The sequence below is a fragment of the Carassius gibelio genome, chromosome B7 (genome assembly GCF_023724105.1).
Source record: "Carassius gibelio isolate Cgi1373 ecotype wild population from Czech Republic chromosome B7, carGib1.2-hapl.c, whole genome shotgun sequence".
NCBI classification, from domain to species: Eukaryota; Metazoa; Chordata; class Actinopteri; order Cypriniformes; family Cyprinidae; genus Carassius; species Carassius gibelio.
The window spans coordinates 15234010-15252410 of NC_068402.1; the positions used below are offsets into that span (position 1 = coordinate 15234010).

The 18401-nt window shown below is 38.2% G+C and overlaps 1 protein-coding gene across 1 annotated transcript in view; it reads left to right on the forward strand.

Moving 5' to 3' along the window:
- Positions 1–449: 449 nt before the first annotated feature.
- lgr4 (leucine-rich repeat containing G protein-coupled receptor 4) overlaps positions 450–18401 on the forward strand; it is a 45376-nt gene continuing 27424 nt past the window's right edge. The window contains exons 1-2 of the mRNA XM_052561216.1: positions 450–754; positions 941–1230. Coding sequence (XP_052417176.1) covers positions 1031–1230 — 200 coding nt within the window. The 5' untranslated portion in view covers positions 450–754; positions 941–1030. The remainder of the gene's footprint in view (positions 755–940; positions 1231–18401) is intronic.

Here is an 18401-nt window from a genome sequence, read left to right on the forward strand (position 1 = left end):
TTTCAAAGCAACTTTATTTTATAATGTTTACGCTACACACAACACTTTGAATTCTTAATAAAATCTCTATTTTTATAAGTACACACATGCTCAAGCTTTTGTAATTTCCTGAAAATTATTATTTTAGGCCTACTGCTTTGTGGAGTTATGTATTTTTTTTTTCTTATTTGGAATTTGAATTGGGTAAAGGTGCCTGCTACAGTTTGAAATGACTAAGTTACTTTAAGTAACTTTTTTTCAATTTTTTAAAGTTATTATTAAATTAATAGTTTTCTGCCTTCGGTTTCACACTATACAGCTGACGTCGAGAAATCATTAATATGTAGGTCTGTATTAACATATTCAGCACCTCACTGGCTGTCCTGCAGAGAGCGAGCGAGCGAGCGAGCGAGCGAGCGAGCGAGCGAGCGAGCGAGCGAGCGAGCGAGCGAGCGAGCGAGCGAGCGAGCGAGCGAGCGAGAGAGAGAAGGAAACGTGAGGCTCGACCGAGAACTGTGTTTTCTACAGGAAACAAATCAGAGAGAGAGAGAGAGGGAATATACTGTTGTAAACCGCCGTGTTTCGTCGCGGTTTTGTGAGTGTTTTCCTGGAAGCGGACGCTTAGCGAATCGGGGCAATCTTGAGCCCCGTTTGTTTAGACCGGGAATACAAGCTAAAGGTGTTTATTTGGTGTGTTTTTGGAGGTGTGAGGCTCGAGACTCCGCGCAGAATGACCGTTGACTGGCCCGATCTGTTTATCGTTCGCGGGCATTAGGTAAGAGCACTTATTTACATCGATCATGGCTGAAAGAAAAGCAGGTAGCATAACGTTTCTTTTGGGGCACTCACAACAATAAGACATGTTGAATCTTAATTTTAGTCCGTTAACGTTAATGTCTAAATCCGATCAAACCCAGCGAATACAACCCAGTACCGAGTCTGATATTGTACTTGTTCTTAGGTTAAAGGGGCTATCAACATCTCTGTTTACTGGCGAAACAAGCACCACGCATTTCCTTCGAGGGGCTTTTGGGTCGAAAGGAGGAGAATAATGGCATTGCTGGCCGTCCGGATGCTCATGTTGGGGCTGTGGGGTTGTGCGGCGGCGGCGGCTGCTGCTGCGGGAGAGGGACCGTCCACTCCGGCCACATGCTCTCCGCTGTGCCGCTGCGATGAAGACGGAGGAGCGGACTGCTCTGGACGAGGACTGACCACCGTCCCCACCGGCCTCAGCGCTTTCACTTATTACCTGTAAGTCACCACAGTAACGTTTAACAATTGAGTGCATGCTGGGAACAAGTGCATACTGTATGTATAAGGCTAGAAATGTTTGGCTCCCTTTTCAAAACGCTCCTTGCACTGTCCATGTTACGCATGTTACATATTTCTACAACGAATTGCTCCAGAAACACCATGTTATCCCCTGAAATAATGAAACATGTAATTTATGCAGTTACGAAAACTACCAATAACTTGTCTAAAATAGTTTTCAGACATCAAGTGAGTAAGATCATTGATCATGTAATATCAAATCATAATAAACTGTAACTATGACTCAGAAACACACCTGCACACAATCAGTTTTATTTGCAGCATAGCAGTCAGAAAACCATAACACAATATTAAAGATTAGAAGTGAGAAATCAATATTGACAAGTATGATTATTACATTTAGCTAAATGTGTTTTGTATGAATAAGGCTGGCAGTTGTTTTGAGACCGAGATTCATTGGAGAGGTTTTTCACTTTGTAGCTCAAAGTCCATCTTGGGCCTCTCTTTGGGTACTTTGTGTGAGTGTAACAGACTAAATGCTGTATGGCTCAAACTGGTAATAGAGAGAGGGCTGCTCATCCATTATTAAAGTCAGTCAGCCTTTAAAACCTCACCGGCCTGCTTTTAAACCCATGCAGCATAAAAAGGTAGATATTGTGCCAGTTATTTATATTTTGAGGTGAGTTGGGGTGCTTTTCTATTAATAGTGCTTTCCACAAGTCAGCAGTCTGCTGCTGATTTTTACAGTGCATACCAGACACTAGTATTATCTCTTTCTGAATTCTTATTTTACCATTACAATTTTTTTTTAAATAGCTTTATGGATTTGCTGATAATTTAGGAGCCCTCTTAAAGTAATAAAACATAAACTGTGTCTAAGTTTACTGTCAAGCTGTAACTTTTACCATCACTGACTAAAGGTACATTTACACCAAGAACGATAACTGTATCGTTAACCATATTAGCGTCCACATAAATGCATTCTTTTTGTTATTATAACCGTGCCGCATTAAATGCTCTAAACCTTTTAAGTCAGGTGGATTCTGATTGGCTATCAATGTTTTGATTGTTCATCAGCAGGAAACATGATCTTAACAGAATCGTTTCTCTGAGCTGTTATTATTATTGACTACTTTATTATAGAATTAAAATGATTATTAAAACTTTAAAGTCATTGTTATAGCCATCATTGTTGACGCTGTCTCCGTTGGTCTGTATCAATAGAGAACTCGCATCAACTGCATAGTTTGATTTCTCTCTGGTTGACTTGGAGAACTTTTTATCCCTCAAGTTTTTCCATCTGTCTGAGTACAGAAAGACTGGTTTATTGCAGGCCTGAGCCAGAGCCCGCTGTGTGGCACGTGTGAATCACATCCCTCACCTCATTACACTTTGCCAGCATTCATTGTGTTTTCACTCTGTTGTGATTAAGTGTGGTACGTTTCTGCCAAAGTGTTTAGAAGCGTGTCTGGAGGCAAATGTTTATTCTGCAGCTCTCTCTTGGAGCCCATACGTTTCGAAAACAGCTTGACCGGGCTCTCGAAATATCTCTGCCAAGCTGGAGCGTGTAACCCAACGCCAAGCTAAGTCCAGTCTGGAGAAGCGATAAAGCCAGAAATAAAGCCACAGAGTTAACACTAGAGGTGGAAGTGGCCATCTTGGATATCAGTAAATTATATGCAGGGGGGGGGGGGGGGCTGCATGTATAGGCATCAGCAGGATGCTAACCCCTTCTGGTTGTTGCTTTTGTTTTAAACATTTTGTTAGGCAGCTTTATCATTGTATACATCATATTTGTGTTTTGAGTGACCAATAAATATATATATAAGACCTGCAGGCCACATTAGATTTTATTTTATTTTTTCTTTAAAAAAAAACACACATTACAGATCAATCCTCAAGTGATGCTGAGCAGATGATGGGACATCTGTCAGTCAGTCTGTGTGGTAACAGTCATGAGCTGTGAAATGCGTTGCCACCGTTCCAGCCGCATTGCTGCATCCGGCTGCGTCGGCCTGCTGCACGCTTAACTGCATTTCTGGTATTTATTTATGTAATTGATAATAGTAGGGCAGTTCTCTCTGCCCGTCCTCTGGGTTGCCTTCAGCTGTCGCCACACTGTCTCTCCCCGCAGAGAAGAACAGCACTGGAGAATTAGCCAGAGAGAGGACGACAGAGAGAGGGAGTTGAAGTTTAAAAAACTGGTAAAGTGACCAGGAAAAATATGTTGGAGTATAGCAGCATTCGAAGGGTCTGAGAAAAAGAAAGGGAGGGAAATGTGTGAAAGTGTGAGAGAAAGAGAGTAGGCACAGTCTGGTTGATCATTATTCTCCCAGTCCAGATAGCAGCTCTCAGTCTTGTGGGGTTAATATAGTTTGCTCACTTCAACAGGTTGTTGCGCAATGCTTCAGGTTAATCATACTCTGTTTAGGCGGAGTATCGGAGCAGGGCAAGCGAGAGACTTAGCACCGGCTTAAGAAACAAATATGCACTGTAGTATCGCTCCACACCAGAGAAACTTTGACCTTGACTGTGCTGTATGGGCGGATGTAACTATATACTTAACTCCCACTGCAAGTGGTTCATAGCTTATTACACTCTGCTTTCGATCAAATGGCCTTCATAATGTTTTAACAAGCACCTCATAAACGTGCGTCTGTTATGTTGTATAGGGCAAGATATGGGTAACTGATGTTTTTGAGAAAGTATCACCTGAATGTATTTCTGAATTTCTGTGTTGTATTTTTCTTACACACTTAAAAATAAATGTTCTTTATTGTTGCTAATGTTTCCTTGAGGAACGTTTAACATCCATGGAAACTTTTCAATCCATAAAAGGTTTTTTAATAGTGGAAATGGTCCTTTAGATCAGATCTTCACACATTAAAATTTCTTTAAAAACTGAAAAGTTCAATGGAAAGGTTCCAAGGATGTTAAAGGTTCTTTATGGATCTGTCAATGATCTAATATTTTTTAGATATGTTTTTATGGCATCATTGCAAAAAAAAAAAAAAAAAATTATATATACAGTGTGTATATATATATATGTATGAGAGAGAGAGATATTTATATAGATATTTATCATAAGATACAGTAACCTTGTTCCTGACAAAAATAATAATAATAAAATATGAAAATATTTCCTAGCTATTTCCCTTTCTCACTTACTTGTTTGTTCTTATCCAGTAAGTTTAAAGAATGTGTTTTTTTTATGATTCAGTGGCACGTCCTTCATAGTCCAGCGCGTGACTCCTTTACTTTTGACCCTTTCTACAGTTCAGTCCACCTTGCCTATTTTTTGGTGTCCCCTTGCTGGCTGAATGAATTTCCCCTGTGTATATGTGAGTGTGTGTGCAGTGGGGATATCCCCCCTTAACCGTCTGTCCACACGCCATTAGCCCACTCTTGTCTCAGCCTCAGTAAAGCCCTTCAGCAGTGAGGAGCTGGAATGTGCCTTTGTGTCCCATTAACAAAACAGAGACGCCATGTTCTTTTCCATCTTAAAGGCTCTGGGAAGGGTTGCACGTCTTCAAGCTCAGTCAGATGGAACCGGCTACACCATTTTTCCACACCTTTCTGAATGTATAGAGCGATTAGTGAATGCTTTTTTTTTTTCACATTCACCTCTGAAGACAATACCATTTCTGTGCAGTCAGGGGGTACGTGACAGAAAGTGACTGGTGAGGTAATGCACTTTTAATGGGAGATTTAATGTGAAGTGGAGGATAAAAGTTTGTCAGTGCTCTTTTTTATTTAGATTTTGTTTGAGTATGCCACCAAAGCAAGTCACAGTTTTATTGAATCTGTCAGTTAAAATTACTGTTGTGTAAATTCTAGTGTAGTTGATCCAATGCATTGCTTCACCTAAAGATGGTTTGTATGCCTCATTGCTGCACAAATGATTTACAGCTCTGATGTTATTGAGGTAAATTGGGATAGTTCAAGATAAAGGTTGTTTTATGTACATGAACACAGGCAGCCTTCAGTCATACCTGCACACACACACACACACACACACACACACAAACCACACACACACACACACACGAACACACACACACAGGTCATGAGAAGAGCTCTGGAGGAGAAGAGGGCCCTCTGTGTTCAGCGTTCTGGCAAAGACTCTCTCAGCCGTTAAAGGTGAAGCCTCATGAATGTCTGTGACCGCTTTTCTTCAAGAACAACATTGCATATCCAGTTTGAGTCCCAAATGTTGAACTCACTACAGTAAATCTAGGGTTAGGAACAATGTTCCTAATGTAAAGAACCATTTACAGTTGTCAAACGGACTAAAAGACCATGACCGAATCCTGCACTAGTCAATCCACTAGTGAATTTACAGCATGAACATATATATATATTTTTTGTGTGTGTGAATCAAACGCATACAACTTGCAGTGAAACCTAAATCAGTTTAGTTACTGTCTGGTTGTTTATGTGACATTGTGTAGATAAAGATAAAGAATTGTATAAACATTCATGAATGAAATATAACTGCTTTTTTGTTTTGTTTGGTATAGCGATTTAACAGTTAAGGCCAAATATTGAATTGAATTAAATCGGCCTGTTTTTTTTTTTGCAAGAAATGTTTGGTAACACTTTAGATTAGGGAACACATATTCACAATTAACTATTTGCTTGTTAGCATGGATATGACTAGCATATTTGTATTAGTACTTACAAAGCACTTATTAGTGCTTAATTCTGCATCTCTGTATTCTAGATCCATTAACCTTACCCCAAACCTGAACATAACTATAACAAAACACCTACCTGACTTGTTATCAATAAGCAGCAAATTAGAGGTTTACTGAGGGAAGAAGTTTGTAGTGAATATGTGTTTCCTAATCTGAGGTTCCATCTGTTGTTTTAATTTAGTAAAATATTATTTAATAGCGTTTTATTTTATTATAGAATCATCTCATCATTAGGCAGTGGATCCAAGTTTTCACCAAATATTTATTCGTTTCAAAAAGTAAAATAAACAATTTAAAATGTTAAGTGGAAAATTATTTTTGATTCCCATGGAATGGGCGATATATTGAATTTTTGCAAAAATTTTGGAATAATTCGGCGACGATGTAAAATAAAAAAAATTGAACTATGCAGCTTGTTTTTTTTCATTTTATTTTATAATCTTTTAAAGATGCATTATATTAAATAGGACGCTGCGCTACGGCTAAAACTAGTGCTTCCTTAATTTTTTTTACTTCTGTAGAGAGAAGTCGATCTTCTACTGGTCCCACATCTTCACGTTATGTGAATTCAGGAGTTCACCAAACTTGAACTTTGGAACAGAGACAGTAGGAAGGCCTATGTTCGTAGCTAAAAACTTGTAAAAAAAAAAAAAAAAAAAGTATTTAGTTTAATCCAGTTTTTTTTTTTCATTTAAATGCAAAAATATATATATAGATAGATAGATAGAATGTCGTACAAATATTATATATATATTGCCCAGCCATAGTTCCCATACCAAATAGCATCTTTCTGTCACCATGTATCTTTCCCTTTTTGGTTCTTTTGGTTTTCTTTCACTTGGCTGCCAGAGTTTCTTAATTTATTGCGAGTGTTTACACGTGCTGCACTCAGACCTCAAATCAAGCCTTATTGGCCATGCCTTTGTTCCGTGGATTTCAACCCATGTGGAGAAAATATCCGCCAAATGTCCATTCTGCTGTGAGGAACTATGAAGACTAGATTAGTGGACTGACAAGTAGTCCCCAGTAGGAATCGGACCGGAGATGAGCTCTAATCCAAGGTTTGCGTGTGTTGTGTTCTCCGGTGGTTTGACTTCTTGAGAAGTGTCCAGCAGCTGAAGAAGTGCGGATGTCTTCTCTGTCCAGCTCTTCCAGTAAGGAGTGTTTTACATGGCACCTCTCCTCCTTGCCGAAGGTTTGAACGTGTGTGGTCCTACGTGGTGCCACTTGGCTGGCATTTCCTCTCTGCCTGCGTGCGTGACCCCTGGTGACCTGGAGTCCATCATCGCTCCACAGCCGCACACTTCCTGACCGGGAGATGACCCCCTCGGGTCCCCTGCATCTGTCCACACGGTGCCTCCTGCCAACGATTTGTGTGTGTTTATGAGTGTGAGAGAGACAGAAAAGCAGAACGTGTTGAATTTATTTAAACTGAGCTGATGATAAATTATGTCTAGAGGGCAGTAAAATAAACAGTTATTCCCAGTTCATAATTTTCTTCCTCATTTCGAAAACCTCTGCTGTCTCCTTGTCTGTGTGGCATGTCATATTTAAGCCAGTCCAGGGCTCCAGACTAACATTTGAGAGCAGTGGCACCAGCGCCACTAAGCTCTACAGATGGTGGCGCCAGGAGCAGAATTGGTAGCGCTGGGGGTGGTGTGTGGGGGTATCCAAAATAAAGATCATTTAATCATAAAATTACTATTAATTTGCATTAATAAGTACAGTTACCAATAATATTTCATCTTTATTTTTTGTTTATTTTTCTTTTGTTTATTGTTTATACAGATGAGACAGTAAAGAACTAAGGTTGAGTTAAGATGCATACAAAATTGACTTTTATTAAAAGTAACAGGTGCAAAAGGTGCAAAATCTACTTTTTAAATACAGAAAATGTATATATCAGTATGTACCATTACGTTTCTTTTATATCTGATTTCTTGATGATTTGATATTTTATAATAGTGATTTTATAATTTCAAAATATAGAGAAAAAGTAGAAATGAATGATTAATAAGCCAATAAGAGCTCCTCTGCTGCTGTCAACTGGTTATAATTGTGATTTCAAAGATGGAAATTAGCATCAGCCAAATGTGGGTTATTTTGTGTTTTGGTGTGTAAACTCACTTCACCATTTGTACACACACCATTAATTTCCATCCCTGGTGTGTGTACAACACGCAATAAAGTGTAATATCATTCGAAGCAGCTCCGTGGAGAAAGGCGGTGTAATCCGGGCTCGAAACGGTGGCGTTGTTCCCACTACAGTGTTTGCAGCTGAAGTTAGTGCCGCTGTCGGAGTGAAATATTTGTTGGTTATTTACAGTACGTTTTATAGCACGCGCTCATGATATACAAGATCGCGTGAAGAGTTGAATTTGTTATCGCGCACAAATTTCTGCATACTGTCACGTCTCTGTCAAACGCAGATAAGTTCATTCTCCTCCAGCATTCTGCAACATTTTAGATTATATGGACAGTTTGTGTTTATATTGTTTTTAATGGCATAATAAGCAAACTAACAAACAGTATTATCGGTCGTGTGTCTAATAACCGCTGTCCGGGGGATGCATTTTATTTCCAACATAAAAAGTCTTCAAGTACTTTTTCAGAAGTTAGCTCTGTGGCTAGTAAGTTGTTACGCTGTTCATTTTTGTTTGTAGAAAATAACATTGCTACACATGTTTGACAGCTCTGGCGTGACGAGACGCGTAAAAACGATGTATTAAAAATGATGTGCGTTTGTTTGTCAATGGCGTAAAAGTTTGCGAGCCGAGATTTCTTTCAGTGGTACAGTGTTGAACAGTGAACTTTTCCCAATGTGTTCCCTCAACCACAACAACAAAAAAAAATACATTACACTTATACTGTTGAATCCTTTACTTTGAAATAAAATACAACATTATTAATACGTACAAAAACTGTTTAGAATATAATTTTTTTTCTGTGCGTTAAAAAAGTTCAGTGCAGTGTATCATCCGGTTGGGCTACAGAGTTGAGAGAATGAGCTACTTCAGCAAGAGTCGGCTGTTTCAAAACCTAGTAAACTGCCTGGATAGGCAGCATTTTTGAGAATCACTGAAAGAGAAAATATCAGTATTTCATTGAGACTTGAGATTAAATAGACTGCTTAAGTATTGTAGATCTTGTAGTATTAATTTTCACATGCAGTTACACATTGTCTGTTAAAAAAATGAAAGTGGCTGGTAAAAACATCGAGTGGCTGGTAGATTTTAAAAACCACCAGCCACAGTGGCCGGTGGACAAAAAAAGTTAATTTCCATCCCTATGTGATTTGATGTATATTCAAAATTTTACATGAGTGATTGTTTACCACAAAATATTTGTTATTCATCCCATTACAAATACAATTCAAACTGGATCATATTAGACTTTTAAAGTGCTGGAAATTGTTGTGTGAAATGCTTGAAAGTCATTGAAAAGTGCTTGAATTTCTCTCTCAAAAGGTTGTACAAACCCTGAGATGAATGATATAATGCACTGGACTGATGACACAATGGTTCCAGTTAGCGTTACCGCTTCTGGTTTCCTGACATATGTCAGCACTGTTTATAACAGAGATTTCTGTGCAGAATTTGAATGATTCACACTTAACATCAATATGATGGAGGTAGTGATGAAACGCTTCTTTGCAGTAACAGTGGCTTTGGCTCATGAGTAAAGCTGTTTTGAGCTTGACCAAGATTGTTTGCATCGTGGTCCAAGATGATAAACAGTCTGTGCTGCACAGCTGAAACATATCGCGGTTTAGTATAGTTTTCATTAGTTTGCCGATTGATGTTTCTCAAGTGCAACAGAAATTGCAGAGCTTATGAGTTGGGCAACGCGGTGGTCGCACCAGTGCGACAACTCACGAAAATTGGTCGCACCGGCAAAAAAAAATGGTTGCAAATGGTAGCAGTCTGGAGCCCTGTAGTCATGTCTCATTTTGCATCGCTATTTTGGGTTTGCAATATTTTGTGTGTTTGTGTGCATGTGTGTGTGTGTGAGAGAGAGAGAGAAATGTCAGTACTTTAAAACTTTTTTTCTTTTATTTTTAACAGTTTAAAACAATTGATATGTATATATACACATACATACATACATACACATACATACATACACACACACACACACACACACACACACACAAACACAGTGCCTTGTGAAATAATTCATACCCCATAATTTTTTTTTTTCAAGTTTTATGTTGCTGCCTTATGTTACACCGCTTAAATTATTCTTTAATTTTAATAATCTATTTAAATTAGTTTTTTTTTATTTATTTTTTTAAATAAATTTTACAAGTTACAATTCTGTTTTTGCTTTGTCAGTGTGGTGTATGGAGTTTAGACTGACACAGAAATTACACACAGAAAAGGTCTTTCTTTACAAAAAAAGTCATCTATTCACCAAAAGGCTATACGGGCTGCACTGAACTGAAAAACAGGGTGTACAGTAGATATCAGTAGATATTTCAAAGGTAGTTTTTTTTTTTTGCTTTACATGCACGGTCACTCATTCTTACTAATTACATTATAAATATCTGAGAACAAATTTAACAAAATTGGATAAAAAAACAGCAATATTGAAAAAAGTCTTCTATTTGAATATATTTTAAAATGTAATTTATTCCTGTGATTTGTAAAGCTTAAATTTTATCATCCATTACTCCCATCCTTCAGTGTCACATGATCCTTCAGCAATCAGTCTAATATGTTCCAATAGCATTTCTAATTATCATTTTAAAAACTGTTGTTCTGCTTAATTTTTTTTTTTACAGAAACCTTAATACATTTGAAAGATTCTTCTGCTTTAAAAACATGCATTTGAAATAAAAATCTGTATAAATAACTTTACTGTCACTTTAATGTATCCTTGCTGAATAAAAGCATTCAAAAAAAAAAAAAAAAAAAAACATTTTTGACAGGTAGTGTATGGTTAGACTTTAGGGAACTTTTATTAGTCATTAACAAATATTTGCACTGTTTAACATCAGCACTTTATAAACATTAAACTACATTAAACTAATTTTCAAGCCATGGATATGAATATTTATATTCATTAAGTTATATTTATATTCATTAAGTAATTTTCACTTGCAAACCGAGAGAGTATGTTGTAGGGAAGGCAGGCCAGATTGTGGGGTAATAAGGTAGTGAAGAGGGCAGAGGCCCCTCTGTAATTTATTGAAGTGCTGAGTTCTAGTCAAAGCCAGTCTGATTGACTGTGTATGGTCTAAACCAGCCGAGGACAGCCTGACACTCCCTTCCACTCACTCCATTCACATGCTCGAGTTCATCTCCGTCCTCCAGAAGCAAAAGGTTGTGGACGCTCGCAGACATGGCCGTGTGATTATTTAGATATCGTTCATGGTCAGTAGTGTTGTTGGGATGCAGACAGGTTGCCTTGGCAGTTAATGGGTTTGTTTAATGTGAGCTTCCTGATGGAGCCTTGAAGAAGGCCATCTGCTGCGTTAGAAACGCCTGTCTCCCATCACATCTTCTTTTTCTAATGGACACCAGACAAATGACAGGATGAGGATCTGAGATCAGTGGAAAGGAATGAAGGGGAAGGATGGAGAGAGAAACGGAGGGAGAGAGATGGGCCGAACGATAAACAGAGGGGTATACTGATTGAGATGAGCTGGGAAAGCACTGAGCCACACGCACACACACACACACATTCTGTCTCTTAGTGTCACAACACACACAGACACGCAAATAGGTGCAGCCAAAGACAGGTCTGTACACACACTCTTACTGGAAGGTGGGAAGCCTCTCTGGTCTCACTGGAATGTGAAATGGCTTCCCAGAAAACTGTTTTTATTTGGGTTTCGTTCCGTCAAGCTTCCGTCCAGCTCTGCTCACCTCTCCAGAGAGAAAGAGAGGGAACGCATGGACCAGTTTGAGCTGGAGCACTGTGGAAAAGAACTTGCTGGCCATGAGATGTGTGTGTTTTTCTGAATTTTGTCAGTATCAAACCCCTTATGGGAGGCAACTTACATTTAGGTGATGCTGTCAAAGACATCTGGACAGCACTCACTGCCAAACATTAGCAAGCACGTGGTATTTTGACCTTGCTGATGTTGTATTAAAACGACTGTTATTTTAAGCTGTTGAGATATCAGCTGATTAATGTCAGATATCGGCTAATATCATGATAGCTTATCCTTCTTTAGTGGAAGGGTGTTTCCTTCTCACCAGTTTTTTATATATATTTTTTTGTTGAATAACGTTGAATTTATGAAAGCATGATTGAGATTTGAGCACAATAGAATAATGTATAGTTATATAGAATGACTGTTCTGCTCTATAACTTAAGAGGAGTTGGATCTATGATGTTTTTTATACTTGAATGGTGTTTTTTTTTTTTTGTTATAAGCCATTTCAGTGAATGAAAAAAAAACAGCCTGAATATTCTACAATTGTGCTCCTTACAATAAAGAAAAACAGATGGATTTGGATTGATATGGGGGCAAGTAATTGTGACAGACTTTGAATTATACTATTAAGTCTGTTTTGTTAATTCTGATTGGAAAATGTTATGTATTCAAGCACATTTTTCATGATATTTTACATATTAGGTTTACATTTAAGTAAATAAAAGCTGTTGAAGAGACATTGGTTTGCTCTTGGCAAACTTTGCAGTCAGACTCCAGTGTAGATCGGTGGTGTGTTCAGCCTTGTCCATATCTCATTACAGATAGGCTATCAGCACACTGTCAGCTTGCAGCCATGGTGTTCCTGTGGAATTAGCAGCTTTATATACTTCCTTTCTTGCATTTCTGCTATCTTTCTCTTTCTATAAATCCTTTGCTTTCTCTTAGACTCAGAAGGTTTTTTTTTTTTTTTTGTGGGTTGACATGTTTGCTCTCAAGGCTGAGTGTTTGTGTTAGAGCTCACGTGAGGGAATTGGCTTCTTGCTCTGTGACTCCAGACTGTAGCCTTTTTTTAACTGGGCATAGAGCTCCCTGTGTGTAAAGTGTGACTTGATGAAGGTATTTTATTTATATATATTTATTTAGAGTATAAGTTATGCGTGCCTGTGTGTGGTCGTATTCTCTTCTTTTAGTATAGGGCAAGTCTGTAGATTTTTCTTTTTTTTAAGGATCTCAGGTAGTTCAAAGAGGGTTTAGACTGGAACCCATTACTCACAGTTAAAATCCCATGGTCTGCGTCAGACGGCCCTCTTTTCCCAAAACATTTAAGTTAAAGATCCAAATACATAGCTTATATCCCATCGTTGAGGCCATCAGTCCTGTCTTTTCTTAAAGAAAAGGTGCTTTAGACTTTTTTTCATGATTCAAACCATATAATTGTCTTCTTGAATGGCAGACAGTTTGCCGGAGCTCTAATATGAGTCAAACTTTTCTCTTGTGTGGAGAAGGAGAGGAATTTGTCAGGCATGACATCATCCAAACCACTGATAGGCTTCCAGTGTTTAGTGTTCACTCTACTGTATGTAACGCTGAAGTAAAACAAATCATCAGGCTTGTGAGAAGAGACTAATGTGCTATGAATTCAGGGTGGAGGTCCTGCTTGAAACAACAAACCCTCAGCCTAACTCAGGCCTTGAAACTCAGTGTGGGATTGTATGTATTGTGCACAATTTTAATCAATCCCATAAAATGTGCATTCAGAATGTGGGGTAAATAATCCCGTGAAATAATCTGTTTTATCTGTATTATATATTACATTTACACGGTGACATGATATACAAGTGACTGAATAGAAAGGATCCTATGGATTTTTGGAATACAATTAGATGCAAGTTTCTGTAAGATACACAAACATTTAGATAAAGTAGGACAAAAAGTGTCCTTATTTCAAGTCCATTTTTAAGGTGCACACCCTTTTTACACTTGATCCTTAAAAGACATCATTTGCAGGCTTGTCAATCAAAATGAAGCTGTCACAGAAGCGCCTCGCCCTTCTTGGCCCAAAATCCAGTCGGTGAATGAGACCCACCCATGCCCCAACACATACACTCACACACACACACACACACCACATCTGCTTGCCTTATCATGGGGCAGGCTGTGGCTGGGCTCCTTCAGGGCTTGGCAGGGCTGTGAGCGGACTGGCCCAGCTGTGATGTGGGGCTCTGTGGGCAGCTGTGGCCACTGAAGGGCCTGCTGCGGTGCTGGGGTGGTTTGCCGACACGCGGATGCTCCCATGTTTCACTGATGCAGTGGAAATGTAAAAGTTAAGCCTCAGAATCTTAGCTGAGGAGTTTAGGAGCCCACGGAGAGCAGCTGCTATTGAGAACATTCCTGCAAACGCTCACAAACAGGCTTTCTGCATTGTTTGACCGTTTAATTCACTAAAATAATTATAGATATTAAGTAACAAATGCAAACGTGGCCACAAAATCTGTGCTAAATCCAATTTTCTCAGCATAATTACCGATCTTGTACAGTAGGTTGTTACTAAGTAGTGACTGACCAATAATTCCTTTTTCGTCAGATATTGATGTTTTTTACATAATCGCTTGTCATTTTTATATAAATAATATTATATATATTCGCTAATGAATAAACCCCAAAATAGCATTGCATTTTGTAATATTAATTAACTGAAAATAAATATTTATACATATATCTGTATGAGTTAATTAATTAATCGTTATATTATTAATTGTTACACAGATTAACTGAAGAGTATCGGATAAATAATTGATATTTTTACATATGTGTTTGATTTGTAAGATTATTATTATTATTTTTTATAAATCTCTTATGGGGATAGTTCACCCAAAAACTCACCCTCAAGTCGTTCCAAACCCTAAGACCTTCGATCATCTTCAGAACACAAATTAAAATAGTTTTTATGCATTTCGAGAGCTCTTTGACCCTCCCGTTATGGAGAGTATCATGACGCATGCACGCACATCTGCTTGATGTAAACAAAGCATGCGCATTGTGCTGCTGCTTACATCAACACAGACATGCGTTGTTTACTTGAAGTGGATACTCACCATATATAGTATTACAAAAATTCTTATAATGTAATGTATTATTGTTATACTATACTCTGTTTAGTTCTTATTGTGCAAAACAGCATGTTATTAAATAACTTTATCCAAATTGGTTATCAGACACTTAAACATAACCATTGCAAAAAATCATAGACTGAATTGCATTACTGTGTTCTAGTTAGGGATGCACCGGTTGACCGCCATAAATCGGAACCGGACGGTTTTTGCTTAAAATACGTGATCGGCAATCGGCTGATTTTTGGTCTTTTTTTGGCCGATTTTCTGGAAGTGTGCCAGCGTGCACAGACTACATTGTAATCACATCTATATTTTTTTTTTTGCTTGAGCCAATAGTTATTTATTTTTCATTGGCTCAAGTAAAAAAAAAATATAGATGTGAATCATTACCTTATTTTTTATTTTTTTTATTTTAATTTTTAATTGGATGAATGAAACACTTTGAATCTTTAATTTGCACCATATTTGATTTTAACATTTTGGAATAATGTATTTATATAGCATACATTTATTTAGTCTCACTGGTAGAGACCTTTTTTAAATTTAAAACAAAATGTAAAAACTAAAATAAATACCGAATGCTGATTAAGAAACCTTTTATTGAATGTGTGTTGATTGTGTTGTTTGGACTGTAGAACTATGTAGTTATTGCCTTTAATTTCACATGGTTACAGTTAATCTCTTCATTTAAGGCCAGTTCTATGTAGTTTCCACCCAATTCAAAAGCAAAAGATAAGTGCTGATTTCTGTACCGTCTATGTTTGTATTGAATGTAGGCTACTTACTGTGCAGTTACTGCCGTTAATTTCAGATGGTTATGGTTATTGTTTTCAATAGCCAAAAGTCAGTTTGGCCTATTAAATACCAAATAAACATCTTGTTTATAGATACTTTCCTTCTTTTTTGTTTGTTGATTAAAGAAGAAAAATCGGAAATCGGTATCGGAAAATAATGCAGTTTGCTTGTAAAAAAAAATCGGTATCGGAATCGGCCATGAAAAATCATGATCGTGCATCCCTAGTTCTAGGTTGCCGTAGACCCAATGTTGTGTATAGCATCGCAAGAAAGCATGCAAGGCTGGACTAACAAAACATTAAAATTCAACAACGTCACTTACATCATCATCACCCCATCTCACACGCCACTGATCATGCTCCTCGACGGACACCTAACATTCGACTCTACCATTTTTGCATTCAAATTAATTTTGACTAATACAATTTTTTTTCATAGTACTCATGCTTGTGTTTGTGTGTGCTGTCTGCATCACTCATAGCATGTGCCTATACCGTGCTCTATATTGAAAATGTTTTATATAGTTTTTATCGATGAAGGAGTACCTTCGATAAATATCAATACCATTTTATCATCCAGGCCTAGCTTCAGCCTCTTTCCTGCTCTATTTTTGTTACTCTTGCTGACAGGCAGGAAATCTACAGTGCTCTGTTGAGACTTGACATGTTGCTGAGCTCTCCTAAAACAAGGCTTTTCTTCTTCCTTCCATGTTTGTAGTATGCATTTTCCATTCAGTCACACTCCATCTGTAGCGCTTAGGGTGGTCCTTATTTGTAGTCGTCGAGCTAGTGTTTTAATGACAATACCAAATTGTATCTGCCTTTGCAAGCTGAAATATACTGTATGAGCATGTTGCAGAATTTCACCTTTACAATACCCAACGGGTATTACATTGTGTTTCTATCATTTATGTTAAAACAAGATTTTTTATATACTCAACCAGCTAAATAAGTTAGGACATCTGACTACATTACACTACACTGATAAGAATATTATTTAGAAATAGTTACTTAAAAAAATGAAAGTTCTGTATTGTCTTTCTAACCTTGTTTGACTTTCTTTCTTTTGTACAACATGAAGTAAGATATTTTAGACAATGCTGAGGTCCAAAACATCTTATTTTGTGCTCCACAGATGAAAAACATGAGTTGTGAGGGTGAGTAAATAAAGACAGAATTGTAATTTTTTAGGGGAAACTAACCTTTGAAGGTAAGAAATTGACATTTTAAGTTTTAAAATAAGTTTTAATTGTAAGGTTGTGATTTGTATAAGAAAATAGAAGTTTGAAACTGCAATTCAGTTTGGTACCATATAAATGAGAAGCATCACTTTTTCAATTTGTTTTAGGTTAATAATTATACTTTATTTAAACAGAACATAAATGCAGTAGAACTGGTCTCACACGGTCACAAACGCACACACTCTTTAAGAGCACACGCTATCAGTCTCATAGGATAGAGTTTCCTCCGGTAACGGCTCCAGTAGGCCTCTGTCTCCGTCCCTGTCTTTGTCACTGCACTGCGGCCCCTGGCCCCTAATGAGGAAACCTGCTACTCAGGGATAGAGATCACATTCACAGACCCAAACACACAGTCTTCTTTCTCTCGCTCACATTCTGCTCCCAGTCACCTCAGCCAAAAGACTGAGAGAGTTTGCAGCAGGGCGAAAGGCTGCGGGCGTAGAGCAGTGTGTGTGTGTGTGTGTGTGTGTGTGTGAGAGAGACAGTACAAGAGGAACAGGACTGTCAGTAATACATAATGTATCCAGAGGACCACCGGGACCGCTGCACAAATAGGGGCCCAGGGACACCACCAAGGGGGAAAGAGAGAGAGAGAGAAAGAGCGAGTGATAAGGAATGAGAGAAGAAACGTGAGTGTTCTGGTGGTACATGGTCCATTGAAAGCAGCCTGAAGGGTAATTGGATAGGGCAAGTAACCTGCGGATCCCAAAAAAAAAAAAAAAAAAAAAAAAAAGCGGAGTGATGGAAGGTCATAGCTGCAGGGGGGATAGGGAGGCCCCTTTCGGTGTGTGTGATTGGGGGGTAATCTGATACACAGTGTGGCCAGAGGCCCTCGTGCTCATATATACGCTTTCAAGACTCAAGACAGCCCTTGCATTGAAATCCAAGATGGCGGACGATATCATCCCCTTGTTTTTATCTTCCTTCAGGGTTGGAGATGTGCTTCATTAGCTATTGTAGCTGTTTGTTAGGCTCCATCGGACACAGTCTCCATGTCTACCATTTACAGCCCGGCTTTTGAAGCCGAATATAATGGATTCCTAATCAAGATCTTAGTCTGAGCTGAAAAACCTGCCTGGGATCCATGTGCATCTCCTCCAGAACAAAGACTGAATCACACACACACAATTCTGGCTGGAATACGGTAGAATAAATAAACAAAAGGACTGAGATGTATAACAAGTCGAATGTCACATAAAAACACACTTATTATGATTTACATGCACTGGTTCTCATTTCCTCTCTGCGAGTCTGTGTTGTGGCGTCTCTAACGGCGGGTGTTTTAAGGTCAGTGTTCTGACCTCTCTCACTGCGGATCTACCATTTACTTTTCTAGCTGCCCACACACTTCACCTTTCAGCCCAAATAGAAAAGAGAAAGAGAGAGAGGAAAACACTTTGTGTACTGCCTGCATTTTTGTC